A 24,724-nucleotide genomic window follows, 5' to 3' on the forward strand; every position below is an offset into this window, starting at 1 on the left:
AAGATTTCATAACATATGATCAGAGACTTGAGCAGTATTTTAATGCAAATGCTATGGAAGATATAGATGACTGCAAGAACCTGACGAGCTGGAATATGAGAACATAAAAGAGATTCTAAAGAAGCATTTTTGTGCCTACTGCCAATTTTTTAACAGACCCATATAAGTTTCATCTAAGAAACCAGCTAGAAGGAGAAAGTATCTGAATTTTTGGCAACCCTGAAAAACCTGTTCTCCATTCTGTTTTGGTAATTTTCTGAAGGAACTCTCAGATCAATCTGAATTAAGAAAGAGGTTGTTGGATGTTGTGTATCACAAGGAACTGCCACTAGATGAAGACTGCTCTATTTGAATCCACACAAAAAGTGCACCAAAATTTGAAAATAAATTGGCCTCATCATGCTGGGCTGGAAAGAAGGGCCTCAGCAGTGGATGAAAGAAACACCACCACCCGGTGGCACCTCTCATAGGATCCAAACAGAACAAAGGGAGCCCTGTTTCTGCTGTCTGGGGACACGACACTGGCAGGAGCACTGCACACTGCACCAGGGTACAGCAAAGGATCTGCCAAAAGGAAGCCATAAGTGTCTACATGTAGGAGCCACCATCCTAGTTAGGTGTTGACTGTCAGGGTTGGAAGCAGGTTGTCCCCTGGAGGAAAGGATGCATGAGCCATACCATTTCACAGAACTGTATGTGGTGGGAAATGGGACAAACATATCATCCCCTGTATTATGATAACGTAAAGGTAAATGACATGATATTGACAATGGAAGCAGATACAGGAGCAACCATATCTGTGATCTCTGGGGGCGGGTTGGGGAGGAGTTTAAATTTTTTCCCCCCGGGTTAAGATCAAGAGAAATAATGTACTTGGACAGCATTACAATTAGGGGCAGATAGCTGTGTTAGGCAGCCTCTCTGTTACTCTAATTTATATAGATATCTATTCAACATTAGAGTTAATTGTGAGTGAAGGAAATCCCCCTTCCCCCACTGATGGACACAAACTAGCTATACAAGTTTAAACTGGATTGGAGAGTGGTGCATGACATGCCTGATAGAGTTGGGGAACTGAAAAACACAAAGCTGTGGGTGGATTGTACAGATGTGGGTTTGGAAAGAGGCAATAACTGTGAGGCTGGTTGTGTCTGACAAGGCCTAAATTCCTGAAGGCTAGACCTGTGCCTTATGTTCCGCAGAAGCCTGTGGAAAAACAAAGTGAAAAACCCACAACATAAACCTCCCAGGTTTTTCTGCCTCGGGCAGTGATGGTACAAAATTACAGGGGAGGGATAAAGTGTGTGTGTGGGGTGGAAAGTGTGGTAAAGAAGATATTGGACCTAATGACACATTTGATAGCGATAATGAAGAGGTACATTGACTAACTGTTACCAGATAAAAGCTCAGTATGATTACAGAATGTGGCCCCTGAAGCAAGAAGAGATTGTTTGGGTTTTTGTTGGCTGGAGGAGGAGGAATTAGTGTGGAAGATGGTGGCCAAGAAAGGAAGAGTGCCCCTGCTGGGCATGAGGACAAAGTTTGGATGGCCCTTTCTTTCCCTGACACGTACCACTGGCCACAGCCTGTAGCAAAATGGCAGACCCGGCTGTAAGGTTAAACTTGTAATTTGGTTTTTATGGTTGTGTTTATTAATTAAGGAATTTACAGGGGATGAGTGTGCTGTTTGGAGGAATGTGTTGGAATTGCAAACTATTGCTTTAAGAGCAGGGTGAGGGTGATTCTCTTGTCTAGCCGTACAGCCTAAGGGGGCTCTGTAGCAAAGCATGAGATTGGCTCAGAGTTTCTTTGAAAAGAGCTAGGTTAAAGCAAGGTGGAGAGAGTTGGGCCTTCCTGCTTTAGGGAGCAGCCTGTTTTTCTTCGTCTCCGTCGGGGCCAGCTCAACCCATTAGGTGACCTAGGTGGTCGCCTAGGGCACTACAATATGAGGGGCGGCGACTGCGGCGGTCCCGCCGCCTCTGTGGGGGGACGGCATTTCGGGGCAGGACATTCTGCCGCCTAGGGCAGCAGAAAAGCTGGCGGCGCTCCTGGTCTCCATGTTTGGGTTTGTGTGTTATCGTTCAGGGTTCTACAAAACACTGTTATGTTGCAACCTTTCAGCAACAGTAGCAATGTGTTTTAGCTACTTCTCTGTGCATACACTGTGCACGTAACAGAAAGCAAGCTTGAATTGCTGAGCAAGAAAACTGTCTGCTGCTGTTTGCTCCTACTATATTCAGGGAAACGGGACGTTAGGCCACACTACTTAGAATTCGGAATGATAGCACATAAACTGCAAACCAACACTAGTATCAATAGCAGCGTGGCTGTGGAAGCACAGCCGGGCCGAGTACACACACACCCGAAATTGAAGGATACATACTAGGCACTGCTCAGCTGTGCTGCTGCTGCCTGTGCTACCCCAGCTACACTGCTATTTATACTCGCACTAGCTCTCTTCAAGCTACCGCAAGGATGTATATGTGAGCAGGGGAAATCACATCCCTAACTTGTAGTGTAGATGTAGCCAGAGAAAGAGAGAAAACAGGCTGCTTGCTGAGGGCAAGTCTACACTTAAAACAGTGTAGCTGCACCGCTGTAGTGCTTTAGTGAAGAGAGCTCTCCCGTTGGTGTAGTTAATCCACCTCCCTGAGAGGCAGTTGGTGGGAGGAGCCCTCATGCTGACATAATGCTGTCTACAATGAAACTTAGGTTGGTACAACTACATCGCTCAGGGGTGTGGATTTTTTACACCCCTGAACAATGTAGTTCTACCAAAGTAATTCTGTAGTGTAGACCCTATCTTGCTTTAAGGTGATACTTTCCAGACTGCCTGTGGGAGAGCTGCCATGCGTTGCTACAGAGCCCCTTAGCCTGTAAACAGGACAAGGGAACCACTCAGCCCTGCCCCCCCAACTTTTTCCACTGATAGCTTGCAGTTCGAACACTGTCGTCAATATAACTCTGCCAAGCCTGTGCCCAAAAGGTGGTCTCTTTCTTAGCTTCCTCCCAGGGCCACACTCACTGCTTCGTTCACTTTCTGGTCCAATCTGCTTCTGCCACACAGACACACTGGCAGCTCCATCACTCAATCCTCTGATTTTTGTAATCAGTCCCAGGGGAACCCCTCTTTTTCTGCCTGAGTTACTTTTTTCTCAGGCCTTCCCATGCAGTCTAGTGCCTTGGGAGGTGGCTTGTATTGTTTCAGCTCTCTCTAAACCAAGGGGCATTTAATTGTTCCCTCATTTATTGGGGAGGGTGGATGAGAAGACCCCAGAGTGTTTCTCCATCCTTGTCATCTATGATTTTACTGCACTTGGCTAATAAGAGTGAAAAATTTTTGCTTCTTCAATGAGACCTATATGGGCATTTTTGTTGTTGTTCCCATGTGATGCCAATTGACGAATTTTATATATCAGAAAGTGTGGTAAACAGTGGTAAAGGATTTGTTTTGACTTTCAGGACACAAATAATCAAGGAAAGAGTTTCTTGGAAGACTGTGTGAAGCAAACTTGCTCAGGAGAGGCAGAATAGTTGTCTGAGGTTTCAAGTAAATAGAAACTTAGAACCAAAGAGAATTCTTTGCATTCTCTTTTAGGTACGATGTGTACAGTTGCACTAGGAAACAAAAACAAGGAAGCACTTTAGTTGCATTGAACTATTAGTAACCGAACAAAACATAAAAAAGATGGTTGAAAAGAGATGAGTATCTTGTGAATGTTTTCTTAGTCTCACTCTGGCATGCAGAAAATTTGAATGCAGTGGGTGTACTCAAAAACTGGCACAGTTCTCAGGAAAAATGTTTGTCCGTGGAGCAAAACAGCAAGAGAAGGCTCAATGTCATGCATTGTATATTTGTAAACTAAGCCCTTTATAGTAAACACTTCTTAAAAATAGTTATTTATTAGTGCTAATGAAATTTACCAGGACTGGCAGCTTTGAAGACATCTACAATTGTACAGTTTGCGTATGAGAAGAATTACTGTTAGTTTTATGAAGACCTACTAAATACAGCCATACATTTATACCTTACCCATTACTGGCTTAAACAAGCCCAAACAGGTGATGGGGGAGACAAATTATCTGACCTAGTCTTTCTGAAAAGGAGTAAAGGCCTCTCCTCATTCACTGAAAACCCTTACCTGTATACTGAATTAATAATACTTTCGATGTTTTTCAAGGGTGTACAGGTGGGGTCCTTGTCACCATTCTGTTCGTGATGCTTTTGACACAGAAATGAGAAACTATTGTCTTGAAATTAAGATAGCTCAAATTTTTAAGTCAGTTGTAGGTGCTGGGAAAGGCAACATGGTGCTGGTGCCATTTTTTAACACATTAGCATTTTGTAACTCATATGGGGGACCCTGTATATTATTGTAATTCTGCACAATTCCAGAGCTAGGAGAGACTGGAAATCATGACTTTTGCACTTTTGATAAGGTACACTTTCCAGTGTTGGAGGCTAGGCTTGTTTCAGTTTATTTAATTTCTTGGGAATTTACCAGTACTAGGAACTCATTTGTACATAATATTGCTAGTAATATGTTATCATGAAAAAGTCAGAGGTTCTATGCCTGGCACGTATTTAATAGTGTAACATCGGAACGAGGTTTAACCCAACATACCACTTTCCTGAAAGGCTTTTTGAACCCTGTTAATTTTTAAATGAAAAACACACTCTAAGCATTGCCCCATATTTGTCAGTGCGCGTGCACGCACACACACACACACACACACGTTTTCTGACATGCAGGGCTGCCAGAGTGAATATGGGAAACCAAAGTAAATTATAATCTGGTAGGGAAAAACATTAATGGAAACCTAGAATTGGGTTTAAAGTCTAAACCTTAAAAAAAGCCACGTATAACATTGGTATATTACCCTAACTGAGGAATTAAATCCCAATTTTTTAATTTTAGATTTTTCTGTCTGCCAGCTGATTTTCAATGCACAGATGACACAAACAGCCCTCTCTCATTCTTCCTAAAACAAGTCCAGCTAAGGAGTCACGTTGCCTTTTTTCTGTCTGATATGACTGTAGACTGTTTTAAAAAATGCAGGCTAATCTTAGGTTTTGGAGCCATAGGTGAATCACCCTGTGTGGGTTCCCATGCAGTTTCCTCCTCACCTCTGCCCAAGACCACACCACCTCTGTATACCCATGAATGCTTCCCTAGCTCAATTACCTACTGTCTGCAGTCAGTTCATGGTGGTGGTCTCCCATCACAGCTGTGATGAGCCAAAGCCTCTAGTGGCCCACATTCACAGCCATGGGAAGTCAAGATGGTGAGCTGAAGCTCAGCTTTCCAAGAGGAGAGCAGCAGGGGAGGGAGGGTTAGGAGTTTGTCAGTCTCTGCTCCGACATGAAACTGGTATGGGACTGCGGCTGACAGGATGGGTGTAAGTGGCACAGGGCCATAACTGTGGAAGGCTGCCCCCTGCACATGGTCACTTTAAAACTCTCTGTATGAAGAATGTTAACTTCGGAAATGTGAATGACTTTGTCCTTGTGTTGTGTGTGTGTGTGTGTGTGTGTGTTTTGTGTGTAGTTGCATTACTGACAATTAGGCTTTGTTCCAAGATAATAAGCAGGGCAATCAGCAGGATTCAAGTAGTTTTTTTGAGCTCTGGGACCAGGCTTCAACAAGTGTAAGGGAAAGAAAAACACTGCAAAATCTGGTTTGGGTTTTCATTTCATTTTTATTTCTTAAGGTGCCTATTCTACTTCAACTGTGTAGCTCATCAATTAATAGGAAGCATCAAACACTGTTCAGTCTTCAGTTACTCAGTGCATAGTATGTTTACTCCTCTTCTTGAACCTGAAATGTGATTTTTATGAGAGAGACAGTATGATTCAATTAAGAATGAAAATATTTACATAGTTTTTTAGAGAGTAAATTCTCAAGTATCAGACAAAAGCTTCTATTCCCTTTCACCCATTCTATTAACAAATTCTCACTGGCATAAGCATAAACTGGCTTAGCTTTCTTGAAGTCAGTGGTGCTATACTGATTTCCACCAGCTGAGAATACAGATCAGTTTCTTGTCCTGATACTATTATGTATGTTATTAACAGCTTATGAATTTCATGCAGCACTGTTAGGACGTACACCACAGTTCTGTGGTAATACAGCACATTCTATTGAAACTGTTCTCGCTAAGGGCTTGTCTATATGAACACTTAGTTTGCAGCAAGTCGGGGTGTATATGTATCCATCACTACCTTCCTGGGCACTAAGTGTTTGTGTGGACCTTGCTGCTGTGCTCTAAAAGTTCCCTAGTGCTTTTTGATCTTTTCCGCTGTGAAATGGGAGTAGATCAAAGTGCACTAGGGAACTTTAGTGCACGGAGGGGCACCAGTCATTTCCACCATGTCACTCCCCTCTTAGAATCCCTCTGTTGGCTACTGCATATAACTCAAGCTTAGCAGCTTTAGTGTTCCACATAACGCTGCCCTGCCCTACTTATCTGAGCTTGTCTTGCTGCACGGTGCCCTGCTGTTCTATGTAGGTTCTTATGTTGCACAGCACTCAGCACTGTAGCATCTGAGCACCTATCAGTAGTTCAGTAAGCAACGTGACTGGTGGCTGTCACATGTTTCTCATCCTCTCCTGAGGGAGAGAAGCATGTGCAAATGGAAGCATCCGCTGCTTCCCTTCTGCGGGTGTTCCCACCCTCAGCCACTAATCTGTCAACTTCTCATATCAGCACTTCCATGCCTTTTCCCACACTGCCTCTTTGCAGGGCACAGACTTACTGAGCTCATCTATAAGGCCTTTACTCACTCAGCATTTAAGTCCCTCTTGAAGATCTACATTTGCCGTGTGGTTTACAGTGAATTAGCTCACAAGGAAAACTGTACCCCATTCTCTTGAACCTCTATTTATTTGTTCTTAGACTGAGCTTCTTAAGAAAGGAACAAGGTACTTGTCTGTCAATGGCTGATGAATGCAAACAATGGATGCTGCTATTAATAATTAAATTAAAATGTATTTGAATCATATTAAGATAATTATGTGTAATAGTATAAATTATAATAATTTATAAGATTAAACGAAATACAAGATGGATTTTAATAAATCTATGCAACAGCTTGGCTTTGTGTGTAACATGAATTCATGGGACTGGAAGAACTTGGACAGTCACCAGAAAAATGCACTTTCAGAAACTAGCAAGTGAATAAAAAAACCCCAAAGTTTATTTTTTTTTAAAAAAAGCTACACAACATTGAGGAAGCCACATTTTCACCAATAGTTCCAGCACTAGCACAGGGCCTAAAGGTATAGGAGGCCAGATCCTTAGCTGGCGTAAGGCAGTGGGGCTTCATCGTCGAGAAAGGTATATCAATTTAAACCACCGGAGGACCTAGCCCAGTATTATTTATTCTGGTATGGGCAGGCAAAGGAAATTGGAAAAATCTTGCCTCACAATGGATATCATAACAGAAAGGAGAGGGTGATTGGATAAAGTCTCCTTTTTAAGTTCTGGGGCGAGAGAGAAAGGTTTTCTTTGTCCCGTTATTGCTGGGGTTGGTCACCCGAGCCATGCATTTCTAAAATCTTGAGCCTCAGAGTTTAGATTATGCCTCTAAGTCAACTGGACAACACAATAAAGATCATTCCAACTCCTTGTTCAATGCCTCATATGTGGATGAGGAGCGTACTTGAAACTGTTACCATTTGGGCAATCAAAGGCTCTCTTACTCTCAACTGCAGGTCACACCACATCCCCAAAGGTAAGTAATTTGGAATCTTTATTCAACAGTTTGGTGGTAAGTTCTCTTTACTCCAAATGCAAACCCACAAATATTAATAAAATATGAATGACTTAGAATGCTATACAGCCAGTCACTAACACCCCAAACCACGAATGTTCCACCCAACTCCAAAAGCTATCACCCCCCACACTGAAAGTGCAGTTTCAAGATGAAGGTGAAATTGTGTGTAACCAAAAAATCTGCCAGTGCCATAATCCTCAGGCTGCACTGTATTGTGGAAGAGGCCCTATAGGACAGGTAGAAATCCATGTTACATTGCGAGAAATGGTGCTTTTGAATATCCACTATCAAAGAATAGTATTTGATTATGTTTAGCAAAAAACCCTCTTTGGGTTACAGCTGCTTAAGTAATAAAGTTTGTATTGGGATATATTAAGAACATGTTTCTTTGACAGGTTATAAGGTTCAGGTCACCCTCCCAAAGTTTTTCCATAATGTAAAAAAATAGAAGGCTGCATTGAAAACTCATATTTCGATCTGGTTCAAATTTATGATATGGAATAATTTTCCTATCTCGTATAGTACCTTTGTAGAGCTGTGCTGATCAGCTCTCCTTCCTCTGCAAGTATGTGTGCACGTGTCAGTGACGGAGTCAGTGTGCGGAGACTCACTTATTCTGCAGAATAACACCATACCTTTTTTATCCCAATATCTCTTGTCTTGGTCCTCAGTTTATTAACTTGAGATTCAGCTATTTCAGCCCGTTCTTCAGCATCATCCAGCTCATGTTGCTGCTTCCTGTACTTTGCAAGATACTGATTGGATTGTGCTTCCTGGTAAAACAAAGGATTAGACACATTTTTCCCCTGTAGGTTTGAAATGGTGATCTTCAGTATCAGGCAAGGTTCAAGTGTGTGAGACTAAGCAGCAAATATCTGTGGGGCTTAACCAACCTTTGCGATGCAAACATTTAGTCAAATGTTTTGCTGGTTCCAGCAGTACTCCCCATTTTAAGGGAAACTATCAGGATGGAAAAAAAAAAAACCTTTTAACATGGAACTACGTTATAGGCATTTTTCAGGGATCACTGACTTAGTGGGTTAACAGAATGTCATAAAAGTTTCACTTTGATTGATCCAAACCCCTTGCCCAGGATACAAAGAAAGACAGCCCCTGAAAACTATATCCATACACAACACCAAGTGCAAGCTGCTTAAGGTGGAACTGGTAGGGAGGGCACGGTGTAAATCAGGACTACGTAGATCTTCTGCTAAGCTGAATATATTTAATAAAGCTGCTAAATGATTTTTAGTACATGAAGGCCCCGAGACCCGGATCCTCAAAGGTATTTAGGTGCCTAACTCTCATTGGTTTCAATGGGAGGTGCCTAAATGCCTCTGGGGATGTGGGCTCAAATGACCAAGGATGCAATTGTAAGTGAGGGCATGACTTGATTAAATAAATAAATAAATAAAAAACCCATTCCATGTCACAACTGTTCCTGTCACTTACAGCTTCCTCAGCTTGATGCTTATAGCTTTTCACTTTTAATTGCAGCTTATCGATCAGCTCCTGCATCCTGGTCAGATTCTTCTTATCTTCCTCTGCCTACACCAAGCAAACAGAAAAAAATGCTTTAATGATATGGACAGGCAGAAGGTATAAGAATGTCACAAACGGAGTAAGTTTTGTGAGGTAATTATTTCTATCACATTGGAAATTTAGGACTTTGAAACAAAACAGTTCAACTAGTATCACTATGTATAGAGAGAAGAAAAAATATTCTAGTGGACTGACCAAGGGCATGTATTTGTTTCAACAGTAAAAGCAACACTGAGCAGTGGAAAGAACTATCAGGAAATATATTTAGAAAGTATCAAGTATAGTGATACAGACTCCCTAACGGATAATGCAGAGATGATGAAGGGCATTTCTACACTATAGAGTAAAAATGGTACTCCAGTGCAGATCTTCTCCCTGTGCATGTGGAAGCTTATCTTTTTATTCCAATGACAAAAGTAAGTTTAATCTATTTTATTCTGGTCAGCACCTGAGTGAGAGAGCTGGAGTCTCCTTCTCATGCATCAAGAAAAATGGTACGTACGGCTGCACCTCAGCAGGTTTAAATAGCACCGTGTTAAAAATGCCAAAGCGCCAACTACACTAGACTAACAATTGTTTAGGTTAATTGAGGGTTGCATTGGAAAGTGTTTTTCTAAAATTCACTACCATTGACAAAGCTTTCAGCAATGCGGATTTCCACTGGGAGAAGGATGCAGTTCAAGACTGTATTTGAAAGAAAACATTTCTTCCAGGGACCTACAGTTTAGTATAATACTTAGAAGGACTGGGGTTTTTGCTCCAGTACCTGATAAGTCAGCTCCTTTATGCGTCTCTCATATTTGCGGACTCCTTTCTGGGATTCTGTATTGCGACGGAGTTCATTCTCGAGATCATTTTCCAGCTCACGTACCTGCAAGAGAAGAAACATTATGTAATTCCACATGTTTAAACATCAAGTAGTTTAATTTACAGTTTAAGTGATATTCATCTTCGCAAGACCCTTTGTCACTATGTCCAAGTATGTGCTTCAGCAGTAGACCAAAATTTCCATGTAGATGTTGCTTTTCTATATGGTTTATTATGCATTTTTATTACATAATGTTTATATTGCACTAGCGGTTCCAATCAGGACTGGAATCCCAACACACTAGATACTGTACAAACATACAAAAACTCCAAAGAGTTCACAAGCTAAGCTGGAAGCATAGAGGCTTTTGCCATTTTCAGACTTTATGCCTTATTTTAAGCCTGGGCTTTATCAACAACCACATTGCTATGTCAACCAAGTCAGGTGATAAAAGGGAAAGATGGGTCCATGTGGACCTCACACCTGGCCTAGGTGTAACTCTTAAAAGAGTTTACTCTTAATATAATCTCTAAAGAGTTCTTTGTACTTTATAGATGGTCCCTAAGCCAAGGTCAGAAGTGACTGTGTCCAGAGCAACCATTTTGTCTGAGTTTTATGAAGTATCTGTAAGCAGGCGACAGTCGCCTATAAACAGGACAGAAAACCTACTCTGGATTCAAGCTTTTGGATCTGCTTCTTGCCACCTTTCAGTGCTATTTGCTCTGCTTCATCCAGTCTTTTCTGTAGATCTTTAATAGTCTGTTCCATGTTCTTTTTCATTCTCTCCAAGTGGGCACTAGTATCTTGCTCCTTTTTAAGCTCCTCAGCCATCATTGCTGCCTAAAATACAAATAAAACGTCACAGTGAGGTCTGTTGGACTCTGGTAGCTGCTCGTAAGAGAAGTGAAGGAAGCCCCACTGCTTGTGTCATTTACACTAGACTGAATAAAGTACTAGAGCAGGGGTAGGCAACCTATGGCACGTGTGCCGAAGGTGGCACGTGAGCTAATTTTCAGTGGCACTCACACTGCCCGGGTCCTGGCCACCAGTCCGGGGGGCTCTGCATTTTAATTTAATTTTAAATGAAGCTTCTAAACATTTTGAAACCTTATTTACTTTACACACATCAATAGTTTAGTTATATATTATAGACTTCTAGAAAGAGTCCTTCTAAAAAGGTTAAAATGTATTACTGGCACGCGAAACCTTAAATTAGAGTGAATAAATGAAGACTCGGCACACCACTTCTGAAAGGTTGCAGACCCCTGTACTAGAGAGTACTCTGTAGAGAGTTGTCCTTCACATGCAGATTTGATGGACAGACAATGTGACCTAATAGGTCTTCTCCATCTCTCGCTTCTAATTCTGTGATTTAAGATTTAGCTTCCTACTTCAATATCTGTATGTGGTTTTCCTGTTGAGTAAAACTGGGCCATTTGTTACATACATTTTATGTACTAAAAATGGTCTGAATGCAATGCTTGTGACAGTTGCTGGGCTAACAGGCCTGAAAGACCAATTCTCTATTTATCCATAGAACAGGTAGAGTCTGGGGAGTGTCAGGGAAGCTTCCCCAGTCTATGCCAGCAGCGACCGGGAGGCACCAAATCTAGGGACGAAGAGTTCAGAGGCCATGTCCTATTGTGTCTTGGGTCTTTCTGCTGACATGGCTAACAGCGGTGCAATGAGTCTATTTCTGAACAGACAGATGTGATAAAACCAAGGTCCAGCTACATATTTTGGATAGGTCACTGAACAGCCATCAGAAGGTAATAACTGGGCTGGAGTTGAACTGGTGACATCTCCCACCTCTTAAGGAGATAGACCAGCTGAGGAACAGTTGGGAAAAAGATACAGAAGGAACTTCCTCCAGGAATTCTGGGTGTACAACTCATGGGGACTCAACACTGTGAAACCTGGATCCCTGGATTTCACATTGTTTGCTGATATAACGATTCTGGCAACATTGATTTCTCCAGTTCTGCTGGAGCTGAAACAACACTAGCTCTGCTCTCCAAGAGATGTCTTCGATCACTCTTCTCTTGACCATAAGTCTTGTGCTGAGAGTAGTGTCATGTGGTTTCCCACATCTCTGGCTGGTATCTGACTTTAAAGTTACTCTTTTGGGAATCTGGAATGTTACCCCCCCACCCCTATCAGAGCCTTTCTTGTGATCTATGCAGCTGCCAAGTGGAAGTTGGTGGGTGGGCTCCCAACTGGCTCAGCTTGTCCAGATGCAAAGATCTATTTGGAGGTGACACGATCCAACCCAGAGTTTCAGAATCAGCAGATGTGCCCCTTCTTGGAGAAGAGAAATTGACTAAGAAGAAAACGTTTCTCTTTTCCTCCCTCCAACCTTTTCTGCACCAGGGCAGCATTAACCTCTTTCAGCCAGCTCTGGAGCCCACTGAATAAACCGTTCCCCCCCCCGCCCATAGCCACAGAAATGGAAATTCAGGGGGAACAAAGTGTTGTCAGAATATGGTGCTACACCTGCAAAAGGAAACAAGCAGCCAGTCTACTTACATCGGTGATAGCTTTCTTGGCTTTTTCTTCAGCATTCCTGCACTCCTGTATAGCCTCCTCCACTTCATTCTGCATCTGAGAGATGTCAATCTCCAGCTTCTTCTTCTGATTGATAAGGCTTGTGTTCTTTTTGTTAAAAAAAAGGAGGGGAAAGATTATTAGGGATATAAATTCTTTAAGTCCTACAACAAACCTACCTATGACCACACATCTATTTTTGCAGCTCCCTAGGCTTCACAGGGTACAGTATTTATTAACATGGTAGAGGCCTGACTTTTTAGATTATCTTTAGGTTGTGTGTATTTTATCTTTTTTTAAAAAGTCCCCAGAGCTCTGAATATCCATATTTAACAATCAAAAGGGAACTAAACAAAAGAATTCAGCTAAACACTGAAATAGGGAACGGGTGCAGTGTTTTCAGCTCTGGTCAGTGAAGGTCCCATAATCAGTTATTCTAAAAGGTGATTACAGTGGAAATCCAATATTGTGGCTGCAGTTCAGGAGGTAGCACATAATGTGTCAATAGCACAAGCTTTGCTAATGCATGACAAACTTTCATAGCCTGCTGGTAGTTAATTATTTAGAGATGGGCTCATAGGGGTTTGAAGTGGAAATCCTTGTCTATGAAGAGACACCCTCCTAGAACCTGCTAAGTCTCCACTTGTGCTTAAGGAGGTAACAAGCAACAAGGGCAAATCACTTATTTTATCTGCTCCCCCCGCCCCAGTCCTCATTAGCCCACCATTTGATGGCCCTATATTGATGAAGACCTTTGATGTGGTACGGAGCCGCTTGCTGCTGGTTCCAATGTACTGTCTTGCTCTATGTAGCTATACATAATGAATGGCCTTTGCATGTTTTACTGAAGGCTTCTCTAAGCAGCTTGCATGTAAAGGTCATACATACCACTTCTCCTGCCCCTCATCAAAATAGCGTCCATACAATCCACAAACCCAACTGGGTTTTAACATTGCTGAGTGTAAACATAGTAGTAAGATAGTCTGAAATTCTATGACACCCTGTGAAGAAGGTAAAGACCCAATTATCATCTGACTTCCGTCTTTACCCTTTCTAGGAAGTGTTTATTATAGCAGGCTAGAGCACTTCTGCACTGATATCATGATGGGAATGAAGTATGATATGGAGAGAGACTGACTCATTTCCTTCAGTGGAATGAATGAAACCTCTCTGACAAATGACGGTCGGTGGCTATGGAGTTCATATCTTTCTGGCATGTGCAGTCTTCACGTTTCCCCAAGAGCCACTACTGCTGCTTGTTGAGTATAGTGCACACACAGCTTAGGAAACTGCCCCCTCCCCGCAGTGAAATCCAACCTGGGTGTGGAGAAGGTTCACACGTTCGGTGGCTTCCAGTAGCTCGTGTTCTGCCAGCTTCCGCCCACGTTCAGTCTGGTCTAGCAGGGCCCTCAGCTCATCAAGCTCCGACTGGAGAAGATTGTTCCGCCTGTCAGTGACTGCCAGCTGCTCCTTCAGGTCTTCATTCAGGTGCTCTGAATCATCCAGCTGCACTTGCAGGTCCTGGAGCAGAAACAGCAGCACTCTCACACACCAGCACCATGGGACTGGAGCTTAGGGTGACCAGATGTCCCGATTTTATAGGGCCAGTCCCGATATTCAGGGCTTTGTCTTATATAGGCTCCTGTTATGCCCCACCCCCCGTCCCGATTTTTCACGCTTGCTGTCTGGTCACCCTACTTGAGCTCGTCTTTGCTGTTAACTGCCAAAGCCTCTGAAAATCTGACTGAACAATGTGGAGTGGGGGCTCATCCAGGCGGTCTCGAAGCTGTTTTAGCTCCTGCTTAGAAAAGTACTGAAAAAGACTCTCTCTCTGCCTCCACCCTCAATGTTGTGAGAAACAGTAGGTTTAATTCACCCCGGCCTTCTGGGCATGAACTGAACCTTCAAGTCAGTGGTGGTTTCAAGTGAGGGGTATTTTGTGGATTTATCCTCTGGGGAGTGCAGGTGATGGATTAAGGAAACCTGACTTTAAAATGGTGTCAGGGCTTAATAGGAAACCAGTTGTCAGAGGCTCTGGAGAATTAAGTTAAATGAAGCTACACAGATAATCTGGCCATTCTGACTCCCTGTCAAATGGCTACTCCTTTAAAGGACCTGGGGAGAGGAAGTTCCTTGCACTGCTGCTTTTCCCCCTCACAGAGGGCAGTCTTTCCATCGGGACCCTGTGACCCTAGGGCAGAATCTGATTCAATTTTTATCAAGCTCTTTGAAGACGTTATAGGCTAAGAAGTACTTTGCAGCAGACACACACCAAGGACTGGCCATGCTCTGCAGGGCACTCTAACTGCACCTAGACTTTTGGAACACAGTCTTAATTTGTACTAATAATTATTGCTGTAAAAGCACTTGCTCTGCGTGTGTTTTTTTTCCTGTTTGAATTGCTACATATTAATAAAACCCAGCCCTTGCTTGTAGTTGGGTAGTTCGGACTGGCAGCGCTATGGGGTACCTTTATTTGTGCCTGCAGGATACGTGCAGTCTTTATTGCCTCTGAGGCATGCCTATTAGCATGGCTGAGCTGGATTTCCATCTCGTTGAGGTCCCCTTCCATCTTCTTCTTCAGCCGGATGGCCTCATTTCTGCTCTTGGCTTCAGAATCAAGGGTGGACTGCAGCGAGTCTATGGTACGCTGCTGGTTTCTCCTAATTTTGGAGTAATATTCAAAAGACATTATGGGTAAGGAATTCTTTCCCCTCCCTCCACAGAAGTTTTAATTACCTCCAGTAATATTTTATTTCCCAAAAGAGTTGCATTTTCAGGAATGGAATCATATTTCTGTACGGATGAGTGTATACAGCGGTAGTACATAATGACCCATTGTGACCACTAGATCTGTCTGCTCCCCTCAATAAGCTCCTGATCATAGTCAGAATTTAAGGCCAGAAGGGACCACCAGATCCTCCAGTCTGTCCTCCTCTATATCACAGGCCACCTATGCCACCCAGCACCCGCACACTAAACCAACATCCGAAATTAGACCAAAGTATTACAGCCCACAGGAGGCTAGACTATTATGTGCCACATAGGAAGCCCCATTATTCCCCTCTTCTTCCTCCCTAAATGTCCAAATAGCACCTTTGAGGCTATTATACTAGGGAGGGTCACAAATTCTTTCTTCTGGGTTTGAACCTAACAAACAATACTTAATTCTTGGCACTAGTTCAGTGCTTTACATCTGTGCCATTTTATACAGGCATTAACCATCAATCAATACTCAACACCTCTGATAGGTAGGCAAGTATTCCTATTTTATACATGGAGAAACAGATACAGAGAGGTATAGTTTGTCCTCTGCAATACAGTGAGACATTAGAACTCAGGAATTCCTGATTCTGATCCACATGGTTTTAGGTTTTTGCAGGTTCTTCATTATCCCCTCTCTCTACCAGAAAATGATTCAAAGCAGAGACTATACCTCATCTGATGGGAATTGTAAATATCTGATATTTTTGTTTGCTGAACTTTTTAAAGGGCTTCTGGCAGTGACTATATTGACCCATAATTGGTCTGTTTCCTCCCCTTTGTTATACAAAATAAGTGCTGAGATTCATATCACTCACAACAGCCCCAGAGTTCTCAGGAACAGCCCAGCATGTCTGGGAACTGTTCCAAGTCTCACATAATCAAAACACCAAACTATTATTCAGACATATCAGGGATGGAAAGTACCTATTAGAGCCTTCCGAGACATTGCAGGACTGTTCCCTATAGAACATTTTCTAGAATTTTGCCCAATCTAGTTCTAAAGGAGAGTAATTCCTCAGCCTAATAGGGCTCACTAAAAGGGAAAAAAATAACCTGAGGAACAAGAAAAAACTTTCTTTCATCTCCTTGCTTCCTATTACATCCCCTGTCCCCCTTGATAAGTTCTCCCCCATTCTGTCTCTGCTTAGCCAAACTGCACACCTTTGCTGGTAGCTCTTCATCTGCCCTCACAAGTCAATTCAGCATTTTTAGTGCTTTTTGTATAAACTCACGACACATGGATCTCCATGTTGCTGGCAGCGGGCTGCCCGGAACTAAAGGCAGTGTTGCAGGTGTGGGCATCATGGGGACGTAAAAAGCACAGACTACAGTAAGGGAGAGTGGGATGAGTGCATTCCCCCCCACCCCTTCTGCTAACAGCAGAGGGAGAACTCCCCGTCCAGTGCTCCTCCCTGGCTGCTCCGGCTCCTGTCTCAATCTATTTTAACCACTGACAGAGGAACTGTCACCTGCCTACTCTGCGGTGTGATGCCTCTGTGTGCCCTGTCCAAAAATTACCCTCTAACGTCCATATCACACTGCTGACTCATAGTCACGCCCACACTCCTAAGGTTTCTTCCACCACTACTGCTTTCCAGGCTTCTCCTGCCCACCGAATATGTATTGCTGAGGATAGCTCTTCTATAGCGCTTTTCCTCAGTAAATCTCAGAGCACATCACAAAGGGCAATGTCATTATCCCCATTTTACTCATAGGGAAACTGAGGCTCACTAAGGTGAAGCAGTCCAATGGCAGATCTGGATACAGAACCCAGATCTTCTGAGTCCTACTGTGGTGCACTATTCACTAGGCCACCCTGCCTAGTAGTAGCTTCTTTTTATTGCACACCACATCATTTTATTTTCTGCCTATATTTACTAGCCGTGTTCCTTGATTTGCTGCCCTCCAGTTGCTCCCTTTTTCCTATTAGTCCATCCAACTCACCAACCACATTCAGACCCTTATGTCATTATTTTTCCTCTAAGTTAGGGTCTCTTCATTGGTGGGCCGTACTTTTAGGAATGTTCCTCAGAACCCTGTAGTGCTGCTTCAAGGCAGGTACCTGGGGAGCCAGCACAAAGATTCCCAGGGTGCATTTTGCAACTTTAAGGGCCTGCTGCTTACGATGGAGTAGAACCCCATGTGGAGGGGAGGCTGTGAGGGCAGAAACTCCACAGGCAGAACAATAATTCAGTATAGGCCTATTGGTCAACATGGCCACAGGGATCCTAGTTAGAACTGAACAAAATGTTTTCAATAGAAAATGACCTGTTTTCAAAATCAAACACTTTTTGCAGAAAGCTTATAGTTTCTCACCGTTTTTTGGTTTTTAATCAAAACTGAAAATTTCAAAATTCATGAACGCTGAAATTTCAACTCTTCCCTCCCCCCCCATTTCTTCCTTCATTCCTCTTTGCTACTGAATATGACAGAAAGAATGATTTCTAGATGGCTTTTTTGCCCCCCTTTGCCACTAACTTTTCAGAACTTCTTCAACTTTGGGAAAATTACAGGAAAAATGAAACTAACTCTGCCGCTCTAATTTTTCAAAAGCGTGGAGAAGTTTTTAGAAGTTGCAGGGTGGCAAAAGAAAAAATGAAAGCAAAAAATGGGAAAAAATGGAAAAAAAATCTGGATATCAGACATTTTCTATTGCACTGAGTGGCAAAAAAGAAACGGGGAAAACACTTTACAAATGTGTCAGAAAAACATAACCCTCCCCCCTCCCCCCAAATTGTTCCATTTTGAATCTTGCAAAAGAGAAACAATTTAGAAATTTTGAATTTTGAAATTGTTTTCCATTTTTCAACCAGCTTTAGTCTCAGTGTTGTTGTAGCATCTTCTCAGATGTGGCACCATAAGCAGCTGCCTACTGTGGGACAGTTCTATGGGCGGAGTGTTGGAAGGCATTAGTGTAATAGCAGCCCTTGATGCTAATGTTGCATCACTAGTCTGTTTCCACACTACAGATTCTTTGATTTAGTGGCTCTCAAGGTCTGCCCTATACCCCCGCTGACTTGTGTTATTTCCACCACTACACACACAAGTGATGGATTTGTGTCTGTGGGCAGGTGTCATGGAGCTTTACCTTGTGTTAAGTTGCTAGTGAAGATAAGCCTTTAGCCTATCCCTAGACATGACCTTATATCTAGCTGGAGAATGTGTCTTCTTTGTTTGGTTAATCTACCTGGTTTTCATATGCTCCCTTACTGCATTCTGAGTCATGCTACTGCAGCCAGGATTAATCCCAGAATGGGATTAATCTTTTAGGTAGGCAGAAGAAATTGTAAGTATTTTTAGGGATGGCCAAACTAGTTGGAAAAAGTGGACTGCATCCAATTCTTACCCACACATGACCCATTTAACAGAACAATTGTTCAACTGTTGGTTTTGTTTTTAGCTTTGCACATCTCTGTGCTTCCTTCTAAAGTTTCGCAAGAAACTTTATTCCAGCCAGATTTCCAGGATGATCAGAAAAGCTGGCAGAAGCCTTGAAGAAGCATCAGAACTTCTGAGTTTCATCCATTACAAACCATTTTCTCACTGTATAGTACCTAATGTTTTCCATTTCCTCCTCCTTTTCTGCCAGTTTTCTTTCAAACTCTGCTTTAATCTGAGAAATTTCAAGTTGGAAACGAAGGCTTTTGCTTTCTTCATGCTCCAGGGCTCCCTGAAATAAAATGCACACAACTGAACAAACCTCTTAGGCCAGAGGTCCTTAGACTTTTTCAAAGTATGAATCACAACATTGAGATTGACCCTGGACACCTCCTTCTCATTCCTGACTGTCTCCTCACCCATCACCATCTACCTGTGGCAACTACAGTTGCTTCTGGAGAAAAGTAACCTGGCTTTCCTAATGTGTTTACCTGTCTTTTAATGCAATTTGACAGCTGGAAACATGAGCAGTCACCTCTTCAGGCTACACGTGGTCAAACAGAACACAGTTTGACAACTGATGTCTTAGGCCTTGTCTACACAGTTTTTGTACCATTACAAAAACTCTATGTAGATAAGCTTTACACAGTAATGGTAAAAGGACTCCATCCTGCTCCCACTGAAGTGAGTGGCAAAACTCCCAAAGACTTCAGTGGGAGCAGAACTCAGCCACAGAATTGTTTACAAAACCTCTCTAAATCTGTCTTTTCCCCCCACCTCCCCATCAGCCTTACAGCAATAGGTACATGTGTTTGCTGAAATTAACTATCCTCATTCACAAGATCATCAATTAAAGACATCTGTACTGTACTCCTTGCCAAATCTTGTTCTAGAAGCACGCATGGCTCCTATTGATGGCAGTGGGATCTGTGTATGTGAATCTATAACCTGACAACAAAAGGAAGGGAAGGATGAAAAGTATCAGGTTTTCATGACAAAATGTGTAGCTATCAAGATCTTCCCCTTTTCCATTAAAATACAGAAAAACCTGTAAAGAAACTATATGGTAACCTCTTATTAAATCCCATGACCTTTGTTTTTGTTTCCCCCCCATAAATTGCGATCAAGAGACTTTACGTAATAACTTATGGTTAAATACTAAGGCCCCAGACTTGCAGGTTTTACTTAAGCAAAACTCCCATTGAAGTCAGTGGGAGTTCAGACTCATTCCTGATTGAGCCAAAACTTCCTCTGATTTAAGCAGGCAGATTAGCTGGGTAAGAACTGGTTACTTGTGAAGAGAGCAGACACAGTCACTCATTGATCTACATTTGTCTCAAGAGATGATATCAATAGAATGATGACATACAAAAGACATGGATAAGCAAATTATCCCTTATTTCTGGTCACCCATGCACCATCTATATTCATTTTAACAAACACACCACACTAATAAGCCACCAATGGCAACAGCACACAAAAGTACTGCACATTAAAACAACAGCCAGCAACCCAGATTCACAAGAAAAAATCTTATTAAAAAAAATTGCACTCCACAACTGACTTCTAAATAAGATACATCATCATTTTGGGGATGTAACACAAACTTTACTTGCACTCATTAGCCTGATCTGCTCACAGACTTAGAATTCTGCTGAGCTTTTGCATGGGTGTGGGAAGTATTCCACATAATTCATGGAAGTCAGGTGTGTCATTATATCCCCAAGAACAGATGTATTCTCTCTAATGAGATAAATATGTACGCAGCACATATAATCACTCGCAGCACCCCAGAGCTATGGAAAAAGATGCTATTTCCTCCGCTCTGATTTTAACACCTGTCTACATGGCCATGAAATCCCTGCCAAGTATAAAACATCCTGCAACAGACCAAAAAAAAGTTACACATATTTAGTGTATTAACAGTTTACAGTTATTTGATTAATTTCATTTTTGCAAGCATTGTTTAGAGGAGGGCAAATAAGATACTGACACAAAAAAATCAACACTTGACTTTAATGAAAAATCCCCTGCCACATGCTATACTAGCCATGATACAGTGATGCACCAATCTAGCCCTGCAGTGCACAAAAACCTCAAGAAATATACAAGCTGACCTTTTAAATGAATAATCAGGAGCAGATTTCCACCTGGACTGTAATGAATTTTGTAGTGCTGGTTCACTCTCAGAAATTGAGGTGGGTCCTCCCTGGATGTATGCATGCCTGTCACTGCAGAAAATTACTGCAATGATGTTCAATGATTTTTACCAAACTCCTTTGGGATTTAAAATTTTTCTAAATGGCCTCTTTTCATTTGGGTTTATGAGACTGCTACTCTTGCTTAGCAGATTAGCATTGTAGAAAGAAAGCCGGGCACTAATCTCAGTGCAATCCATAGCGAGCCATTATTTAGAATAAAACTTCATAAAGTTTAGCTTTTAATTCTCAAAGAGGAAGATAAGAGTTAAGAATTTGCTGATGAATACAAGATATTTGGCGTACTCAGTAAGGTGTTAAACTGGATGAACAAAACCACCAACTTGCATTTTCAAAAGTGACTGGGAATTTGGATGCGCCAAGTTGAACTGTTTTGAAGAGGCCTGATTTTCAGAGGAAGGGTTTCTTGCAGTTTCTGAAAATCAGGTCACTTTACAGGTGTCTCAGTTTGGGCACCCAAAAATTGAAACTGCCAAAATCATGTTACTTTTGAAAATTTACGCCAGCAAGGTTGGTGTGTAAATACAGAGGAGCAGAGAAAGATATCTCCTAATAATAGGCAGTAAATGTTTGCTCTTTGCTGTATGTGTGACTGAGAAAGCGATGCAGCAACAGACAAACCTCCTTCCCTCCCTTCCTTCCTCTTACCTCAGCTTCTTCCAGGGCTAACTGAACTTCTGACTTTTCTTGTTCAACCTGTTTCTTGAGTTTTTCTATCTCATGAAGGCTCTTGTTTCCTTCACTAATCTGATCAGTCAGATCAGAAATCTCCTCTGAAATGACAAGAAGAAGAATTTAGTATCAAAGTCCCAGAAACATAGTACTGTACATACAAGTATAACGTTATGATTTTACCACCAGGCACAGAGAGTGATTACAAAAATCACCTTCCAAATAACTTGCTAAAGGTTTGTCTATACACACAGAAGTTGCACTGATTTCACTTAAATCTGTTTAATTAAACCAGTGCATCTTTTGTGTGGCGATTCTCCATAACCAGTTTTAAACTGGTTTAGCAGCTTAGCAAATTTGCTAATTTCTGGAAGGTCTCTGTCCACGAAACTTCAAATGTCCCATGCAGGCAGCAGTCCATCTACATTCCTCACTCCTATTCCAAGTAGCACCTCTAAATAATGACAGGGTATGTTAACTCTCCACCCCCATTCAAGACTTATGCTCACTCAAGTGACTGCCAAAAAGGCCGACAGTGATGATTGGGGTGTGTGATGTGAACTCCTTTGGGCCTATATGAAGAACTGGTTGGATTGCCTGTGGGTAACAAACACCCGAGCGTTCCTTTATGATCCCATGATCTTTTGAAATAGGACCTAGTATTTTAAACTTTAACTCTGTTCAATAAGTGTCAGATGGATGGTACAGCTCAAAACAAAATTCTAGACGACAAGCCAATAAAGTTGAAGAACTTAGTACAGTTCTATTAAATTTTTTCTAATTACATGGGACTGGATATTTCAAAATACTTGCTAAGGGATCGTGGCCAAAAATCTATTACAAAATGGCTGTTCAGTGGCCGCAGTGAAACTATTTGTCTCTCATACACTAGTAGAGAAGTGTTCCATGTTACAAAAAGCACCATAACTGGTACCAGTTAGGTCCTTTGTCGGCAGGCTCAGCAGTTGGCCAGTGATGGAAAGGGTTTGATTTCTTCTTTATCCCATGAAGATAGAGCCTGCTACAGGGTACTATTGGGGTAGGTTAGTGTAGAAAAGCATGCACTAACTGCCCATATGTTGCTCCTGTTCCTGTGGATAAATGCTGTTAATTCAGCATCTTTCATCAGCACCAAATTTGTTTAAAAACTGGATTTAGAGAAGGAAAATAGAACAGATTTCAGTGACAGAAGGAACAGCCACCACTCACTGCTCCAGTGCAGCAGCGAGACTAATGTTCTCCAACTTCTACAGGTCCATGAAGTTGCCAGTTGGGCACCACATCTCAAGAAGACCAGGTTCTCTCTTAACTACTGCTGAGCCTGTTATGCATGGCCTACCTTGGAGATTCTTGTTTTCCCTTTTCACTGTCTCCAGATTGTCCAGAGTCTCTTCATAGGCATTCTTCAGTTTAAACAGCTCTGTGCTCAGGCTGCGGGCTTCCTTCTGGGAAGCTTCAAGCTCTGCTTGCGTCTCCTCGTACTTCTGCTTCCAGTCACTGATGAGCTTGTCAAAATTGCGCTGCTTCTTGTCCAGGGCTGCCGCTGCCGAATTGGCCCTTTCTAAGTCAATCATGATGTCCTCCAGCTCGTTCTGCAGCCGGTGCTTTGTCTTCTCCAGGGAAGAGCACTTGGCATTGGCTGCCTCAATTGCTTCCTCAGCTTCCTGTAGGCGAGCCGCTAGCTTTTTTCTAACACAGGGAAAAATGGGGCAGAACAGTAAGACCAACCATGAACAGGCTTGATTAGGCCTCAACTGGAGTATTGTGTCCAGTTCTGGGTGCCACATTTCAGGGAAGATGTGGACAAATTGGAGAAAGTCCAGAAAAGAGCAACAAACATGATTAAAAGTCTAGAAAACATGACCTATGAGGGAAGATTGAAAAAATTGGGTCTGTTTAGTCTGGAGAAAGAGAAGACTGAGTGGGGACATAATAACAGTTTTCAAGTACATAAAAGGTTGTTACAGGAGGAGGGAGAAAAATTGTTCTTCTTAACCGTTAAGGATAGGAGAAGAAGCAATGGGCTTAAATTGAAGCAAGGGAGGTTTAGGTTGGACATTAGGAAAAACTTCCTAATTGTCAGGATGCTTAAGCACTGGAATAAATTGCCCTGGGAGGTTGTGGAATCTCCATCATTGGGGATTTTTAAGAGCAGGTTAGACAAACACCTGTCAGGGATGGTCTAGATCAGAGGTGGGCAAACTATGGCCCGCGGGCCACATCCGGCCTGCGGGACCATTCTGCCCAGCCCCTGAGCTCCTGGCCTGGGAGGCTAGCCCCCGGCCCCTCCCCTGCTGTTCCCCCTCCCCCACAGCCTCAACTCACTGCGCCGCGGGTGCAATGCTCTGGGCAGTGGGGCTGTGAGCTCCTGGGGTAGCGCAGCTGCAGAGCCCGGCGCGTGGCTGGCTCCAGCTGGGCAACGCGGCTGCCTGTCCTGGTGCAGCCGTGCCACCAGCCACCAGTGCTCCAGGCAGCGCGGTAAGGGAGCAGGGAATGGTTGAGGGGGGTTGGATAGAGGGCAGGGAGGTGGTCAAGGGCCGGGAGTGTGGATAGGGGTGGGGGCGGTCAGAGGGCAGGGAACGGGCATTGAATGGGGGCGGGGGGTCAGGGGACAGGGAGAAGGGGTGGTTGGATGGGGCAGGGGTCCGGGGGGGACAGTCAGGGGGGCAAGAAGCAGGGGGGTCAGATGGGGTGGGGGCCAGGCCACACCTGGCTGTTTGGGGAGGCACAGCCCCCCCCCAACCGGCCCTCCATACAATTTTTGAAACCCAATGCGGCCCTCAGGCCAAAAAGTTTGTCCACCCCTGGTCTAGATAATACTTAGTCCTGCCATGAGTGCAGGGGACTGGACTAGATGGCCTCTCGAGGTGCCTTCCAGTCCTATGATTCTATAAATAGCTCCCAAGCAAGTTACACCTCTACCCCAATATAACGCTGTCCTCGGGAGCCAAAAAATCTTACCGTGTTATAAGTAAAACCGCATTATATCGAACTTGCTTTGATCCGCCGGAGTGCGCA

General features: G+C 43.0%; 1 protein-coding gene across 1 annotated transcript in view; it reads right to left on the reverse strand.

The window, feature by feature from the left end:
- Positions 1 to 8,388: 8,388 nt before the first annotated feature.
- The window catches only part of MYH15 (myosin heavy chain 15), a 62,378-nt gene continuing 46,042 nt past the window's right edge, over positions 8,389 to 24,724 (reverse strand). The window contains exons 32-41 of the mRNA XM_026659048.1: positions 23,046 to 23,395; positions 21,683 to 21,807; positions 18,992 to 19,107; positions 15,142 to 15,334; positions 13,989 to 14,192; positions 12,654 to 12,779; positions 10,797 to 10,967; positions 10,086 to 10,190; positions 9,230 to 9,325; positions 8,389 to 8,550 (exon numbers count right to left, since the gene is read on the reverse strand). Coding sequence (XP_026514833.1) covers positions 8,389 to 8,550; positions 9,230 to 9,325; positions 10,086 to 10,190; positions 10,797 to 10,967; positions 12,654 to 12,779; positions 13,989 to 14,192; positions 15,142 to 15,334; positions 18,992 to 19,107; positions 21,683 to 21,807; positions 23,046 to 23,395 — 1,648 coding nt within the window. The remainder of the gene's footprint in view (positions 8,551 to 9,229; positions 9,326 to 10,085; positions 10,191 to 10,796; positions 10,968 to 12,653; positions 12,780 to 13,988; positions 14,193 to 15,141; positions 15,335 to 18,991; positions 19,108 to 21,682; positions 21,808 to 23,045; positions 23,396 to 24,724) is intronic.

Source organism: Terrapene carolina, unplaced genomic scaffold (assembly GCF_002925995.2).
Source record: "Terrapene carolina triunguis isolate 2854851 unplaced genomic scaffold, T_m_triunguis-2.0 Scaffold558, whole genome shotgun sequence".
Taxonomy (NCBI): Eukaryota; Metazoa; Chordata; order Testudines; family Emydidae; genus Terrapene; species Terrapene triunguis.